Source organism: Drosophila erecta, unplaced genomic scaffold (assembly GCF_003286155.1).
Source record: "Drosophila erecta strain 14021-0224.00,06,07 unplaced genomic scaffold, DereRS2 tig00000055-arrow-pilon, whole genome shotgun sequence".
In the NCBI taxonomy this organism is placed as follows: domain Eukaryota; kingdom Metazoa; phylum Arthropoda; class Insecta; order Diptera; family Drosophilidae; genus Drosophila; species Drosophila erecta.
This window is the reverse complement of record NW_020825200.1, coordinates 13272093-13278115: the sequence shown is the minus strand read 5'-3', so window position 1 is coordinate 13278115 and position 6023 is coordinate 13272093. Positions and strand designations below refer to the sequence as shown.

At 41.5% G+C, this 6023-nt stretch overlaps 2 protein-coding genes across 3 annotated transcripts; one reads left to right on the top strand and one right to left on the bottom strand.

Annotated features, from left to right (window-relative positions):
* Positions 1-2896: 2896 nt before the first annotated feature.
* Positions 2897-4999, top strand: LOC6543067 (protein FAM92A). 2 transcript variants are annotated; one of them, XM_026979214.1, is made up of 6 exons: positions 2897-3174; positions 3226-3385; positions 3450-3590; positions 3647-4117; positions 4183-4419; positions 4916-4999. In XM_026979214.1, exons 1-6 carry the CDS (start codon positions 3035-3037, stop codon positions 4973-4975), a joined length of 1209 nt encoding a protein of 402 aa, XP_026835015.1. In that variant the 5' UTR covers positions 2897-3034; the 3' UTR covers positions 4976-4999. The 2 variants fall into 2 exon arrangements, with proteins under 2 accessions (XP_026835015.1, XP_001969742.2); XM_001969706.3 differs by having other exon boundaries at positions 2998-3174; positions 4183-4954.
* Positions 4995-5828, bottom strand: LOC6542202 (heat shock factor-binding protein 1). The gene is made up of 2 exons (XM_001969705.3): positions 5566-5828; positions 4995-5484 (listed from the first exon to the last, which is right to left on the bottom strand). Exons 1-2 carry the CDS (start codon positions 5662-5664, stop codon positions 5323-5325), a joined length of 261 nt encoding a protein of 86 aa, XP_001969741.1. The 5' UTR covers positions 5665-5828; the 3' UTR covers positions 4995-5322.
* Positions 5829-6023: the final 195 nt, after the last annotated feature.

Here is a 6023-nt window from a genome sequence, read left to right as displayed (position 1 = left end):
GGCGGGCGGTCGAGTGAGTGAGTGAGAAACCGAGTGAGTGACTAGCTGACCGCTCTCTCGCTCTCCCTCTCACTCAATTAGTCGCTGCTTTTATAAATATTCCGAATGGCAGACAAGTGTTGTGGGATGAGCGCTTCACTGTGCCCCTCCACTGGGTGCAATATTCGCGGACTCCACTGTACTCAATGCAGCGTATAAGTAATATTCGTTCATTCTACCTTTAGCCATCAAAAAGCACCCTAAACTTATTTCTTGAAAGTAAAAAAATGATTTACATTTCCAAAAGGAGTTAGGAAGAGGTTTCATAAATAATATATACACTTTTCTTGATCTTTTTGATTGAAAGGGTGTTTGGAAGTCGCCGTTGATCACTGAACCTTCGTACATTAAGTTGTGTTTTCAATTTACTTAATCAGTTTTTGTCTATGCTTCGTTAACTGCACGCGGGCTTCTCTATTCCACTATATTTTTATTTCAGACTTTAAATGTGTCCCTGTCACAGTTGCTGAATGTTTCGTTCGCAATTCGTAATTCAATTCGACTTCGATTGCATTGAGTCTATTCGACGACGTGTAGAGTTCAAGGTGCTAGTTTCTGAAAACAAAGGCATCATTTGCTTATTCGCGAATAGGGCATCTATCGAGAATTTTCTTCCAAGGAAATGAAAACGGAGCTAAAGACTTAACTAAGGGGCTGTTCTCAGTAATTAAATGGTTATGATTGAGTGCTTCTTGTTAATTCCTCCCATAAAATAGTCACGTCTTGATTGGGCCGGGCCTAATCACGATTTTACTAACGAGTATGCCAAAGATCGGCAATTTATTGGGAATCTGTAGTGTTAGTTCGATTAGGAATGATCTTTTTGACATAACACCCAATTAAAAGTCTGATATAAGCTGAACCCTAAATGTATTCAACTTTCAGTGATATCAAGAGATATTGCCGATAAAAGTTTAATTATACGCTGATTTACAACCAGAATGGAATATTACTTAAACGTTTACTCGAAATATACAAAATTTTAATCTCTTGCACGAAAATAAATGCTTCAAGGTCTTTAAGAATAGCAACTATAAACTTTTAATGGCATTTTTTTGTCTGATAGTTTTAGAAAGCCTTTGTTTATGTTGGGCTCAGCATAAAAGTAAGCACAAGTAAATATTTCGCAAAGCAACTGCGTAAAGTAAATTAGGGGTCCAAATCATTGCCCAGACAGCCTAAACAAGCATCAAATTGTTTGTTTATAAACATTTTTGTCAGCGCCGAAGCGGAAATTGTTCACGCACACAATTCCATGCACATTCACATTCACATGCCGACACCCGCGAATTTGCATAAACTTTATTATTGTTACCGGTGTCATACAGTTATTTCTGTGGCTCGCTTGAATCACTCGATTTCGAAAGGTCGGAGAAGAACGCGCGATCTTCAGCGTGCGTCGGCTTTAATGGAACGTTTCGGACTAAACGGTTGCGTACGATTTCGGCTTCATTTATACCAGCTCACGTCGCTGGCACTCAGAAGAGAGTGGAGGGGAGAGAGTGGGAAAGGGGAGACGCTGAGAAGAATCCGAGAGAAGAAGTGCCTCCGAGTGCTCCCATGTACATTTGACATTTTTTAAATTATACACTTTTACATTATATTTGTTCTCTAGTCTAAGGATCAGTCTCCAGGATCAGATCCATTATTTTTCACAACAGATCCCATGCCAAAGGTGCCCCAGCTGTTTACCCAACTCTTGGAAGGTGCAGAAATTAAACAAAAAGGTGCATTCATTGACACGTCAGTGGGAGCAAAAGTGAATGTCGCCAGCGGAACGCGAGTGTCCTCCAGTGGCAATCCCTTGACCAAAACCGTTGCAGTTCGAGGTGTATAAAATCAGAAATCAGAAATTCAAAGCGGATAGCCGACAGCGCCGGCGAAAGAGGCGAACGATGGGAAGGAGACAGAGGATGGAAAAGAGGTGGACATATAGATAGCGACAAGGAACGCGCGCCAAGCGACGTTCTTGGATTGACAATGAAATCCACCTGCCCCCTTTTACCTGAACTCCACCATTGGGATTCGGGTGTTCCCTTATAGTTCTCGACCAGATTGAAATCTCGATCGGCGCAGCTACAGCTGCTGAAATCTTCTGTAGGCTGCTCTTCGTTTTCTACAACTTGTAATTCTTGTGGTGGTCCCACGAACCGGATTCTGTTTTAACAACACTTTCGTTGGTTTTGTTCGGACTGCTATTTTCGTTTTACTAAATACAGGTTTGATTGCACTATGCCTTTAACTGGCAGAGGAGCATTTAAAATAAATTACCTTTTTCGGTTAATTGCTGACACAACATTCTTGCGGTCGAGCCAATAAATTCCCCAAAAAAACAAGATTTGGTTGTCAAGGCTCCGAAGTGAGAAGAATTTGAGTCAGTTTTGTCTCACATAAATATATGCAAGTATCACCCAGTTTTCTAAAAAGATGCTTATCTTTTACGACCACAGGTACTAGTATAAAATGTACTTCTTTTGAAATAAAACAATTAAAATGAAATGATATTTAAGTTAATATCGTGGAAAGCGACATCAGTATATGATTTATTTATATATATTAAATGTGTTTATTTTTCTTGAGCATGTGCAACCTCTTAATTAGTCATAAGTCTTTCCAATTTAAATTTAGACACCGCAGGACAGACACTCACAGATTATAACAAAACGTGCTCTTGACCTTGACACCGTAGGAAACAAACACATTCTTACAAATGAAGTACCAATATTCACGTATTTATTTTAGGATTGTATATTTTAAGAAATTTTTAAATTTCTTTGATAAACTTTATTCTTGCGCCATCTATGTACTTTCGGAAGGAGCTGACACTAGCGCCACCTAGCGCACTGCTGCTGTTCCTAACATTTCTGTAAGTTGTACAGAGCCATTGTGATTCAAAGTTGCCAGATGGATTTTATCGTTGCCTTAGTAACGGTTTTCACTTGATTTTATTGTCGAAACAAAATAAATACAAAGGAATAGGCAAAACAAAATAAAAATGTTTCGTCGTGGAAAGCTATCCTTCTTAAACACCAAAGATGACCGAGTTAAAATAATAAACGAACGTATAAACATTACAGAACGGCATCTAATGGAGATGTGTTCTTCGTTTGCTTTGCTAACGCGCAAAATGGCCAAGTGAGTTCGGTAAATTATTAAATCGGAATGGATAATCATAATCCCTTGCAGATATCGGGACTCCTTTGATGAGTTGGCCAAGAGTGTGAAGAGTTACGCCGACGACGAGGAAATCAACGAGAGTCTTTGCCAGGGACTGAAGAGCTTCACCAATGCGGTCACCATAATGGGTGATTACATGGACATCAATGTGCACCGGTTGGAACACAAGGTAGGTTAACCCTTCTGAAACTGCATTCTTATATTACATATACCATGTTACTTACCACGCTTAGATTGTCAATGAGTTGGCCCAGTTCGAACAGCTTTGCAAGTCCACAAGGGACAATCTTCGTCTGGCTGTCATTGCACGGGATAAGGAGGTTCTACGCCAACGCCAGATGCTTGAGCTCAAGTCAAAGTTTTCTGCGAACAATGTAGGTAAAGGTATTAAAAAGGATAAGTACTTATATAATTCCAAAACATACCCTAGAGTGCCGCCGATTCGGAGCTGTTTAAGGCCAAAATGGAGGTGCAGCGCACAAACAAAGAGATAGACGACATTATTGGAAACTTCGAGCAGCGGAAGTTGCGCGATGTGAAGCAGATTATCAGCGATTTTATACTAATCTCCATGAAGCAGCACACCAAGGCTTTGGAGATCCTCAGTGCAAGCTACTATGATATTGGAACCATTGATGAGCGCGACGATTTCCTAGAGTTTCAGAAACTGATGAAGTCCAAGGAAGAGCCCACTGCCCGCAAAACTGCCCTCAAAAAGGGACTGCGCTCGCAGTCGATGGACAGCTTGGAGCACGAGCACCTGGTCAGTCCGCTGAAGAGGCGCCAGAAGCTATCCAGAAGCACCAAGAATCTGGCCGGAGCCGGAATCAATCATGGGAGTAAAACAGAACCCGAAGATGAAACCGACGATCAGGATGAAGAGGAGGATGATGAAGATGAGGTAAGATTTGGCACGTTATTGGATGATTGTTCCATAAGAATAATTTAATTACGGTGCCTCCCCAGGAAACCGAGCAAAGTGGCGATGAGGAAGAGGAATCTGGGTCTGCAACGGATGACGAGAGGGAGCCCACGCAGCCGAGCATTCAGGTCACTCCTCGCGAGAATGTGTTTGGGGCAAAGATCCGATCTGCTAGCAAGGATATCGCTACACCATCGACCAGCGCCAGTGCCACGTCTGCTTCTACGAAACCCAGCAGACAAACGGTCAAACATCCTTTCAAGGCGGTGGCCTCCACCCATGTAAGGCTGCAGAAGCAGTTCCACGTGCCCCAGCACTAGCACTCAAATTATAGCCAGCAGTAGAGCTCCTAGAGGTCACATCAGTATTGCAGACTCATTATGGAATCATAGCAAGAGCTTAAATAAAATTAAATTAGGAACATATTTATAATGGAGTATCTTACTTGATTTGTTTAACCTCGCAGAAGCTTTTCTATCTTTGCATTCAGAATGTATTTTCACTCACTATCTCACATTTTAGACAGTTGGCTTACAAAATCAAGGCGAACCATTGCAGTTATTAGAAAATCATTCTGGTTCACGAATCAATGTTGTTTTTCCTTTTAAAATTCCATATTATGCAGAGCACTCCCAGCTGATTTGCATACACTTTTAATGGACACGGCTCACGATTTGCATTATTTGCCCCAGATAAACAATAATAAATATATGCATATCATAACTAATCAAGCGGAAACGACGCGCTTCTCTTCCCCTTTCCGCAATAACCTTTCAGGTGAGGAAGCACAAATCGGGAACTGGTCGCCTGGTAACCGTTGTTAAATCGAAGTCCTGAACACCCAAATACCAGGGAATTTACAATTCTCGAATTTTTAATTTATAAATATAAACTAAACGGCAATAATTCAAAATTATTGACCATTGCTCACAAATGAATTACTTTACTTAAATTATGATGTACCCCGAGCGGGCGAAACCTAAAACTATGCAAAAAATGGATGAGCAAATGTGTTTTTTGGAGCAGCTGGGTGCGGAGGGGATTAAGTGAATGTGAGAGCCCGGAATTGTAAACTTGATACGGGTGACTGGGTGCCAGGTGTTCGATGTACGTATGTATGTATGTATCTAATGGTATTGGGATGCAGTTTCCGGATGGGCGTGGCTGGACCAGCGCTACGGATCTCATTTCTCCGGGCCCTGACCCTCGATCCCGGCCTGGTTCATCAGGTCCGCAATGCTCTTCTCCAGATCGTCGATGCGGTTGCCCATGTCATCGATGCGCGTTATTATCTGGTCCGACATCGTCTGGAACTTGTCCTGAACGTTCTGCAACAGATTTTGTACCTGATAACAGGAGGCGGGTTTACTGGGTGCTCATTTCGGGTCTCTATTTGCTGGGTGGCACCCGGATCGGGCATTACTCACGTATATGGTCAGCTCCTGCATGTTCTTGGGGTCCGCATTGCTGTTCAGGGAGTAGTTCTGGTCCAGATCGCTGTCCATCTCGTTGCGCAGATCGGTCATTCTGTGGCTTCTTTGTGGCGCTGTATAAAAGTACAAAATTCCAATCGCTTCTAGCTGTTTTGCTTCTGTTTGCGACTGCGGCTGTTTCACTTCTGCAAATTTATTTCTTTATCAAGCATAGGGGCGGACTTTTGTTCGATAGTACTTTCGATAATCCTAGGGATGCCAAAATAGCTCTTCTCTAGAAATTTTCCAACCATACAATAGTGCAGGCTATATTTACATTAATTTGATTATTTTTAGTCTTTAAAGTATTCAAATAAATATTGAGGCACATATTTAATCAATAACATTTAATATAACTATATTTGTATATTACAAAGAAACAAAGCTGTGAATACTGATCATTAATTAAAAGA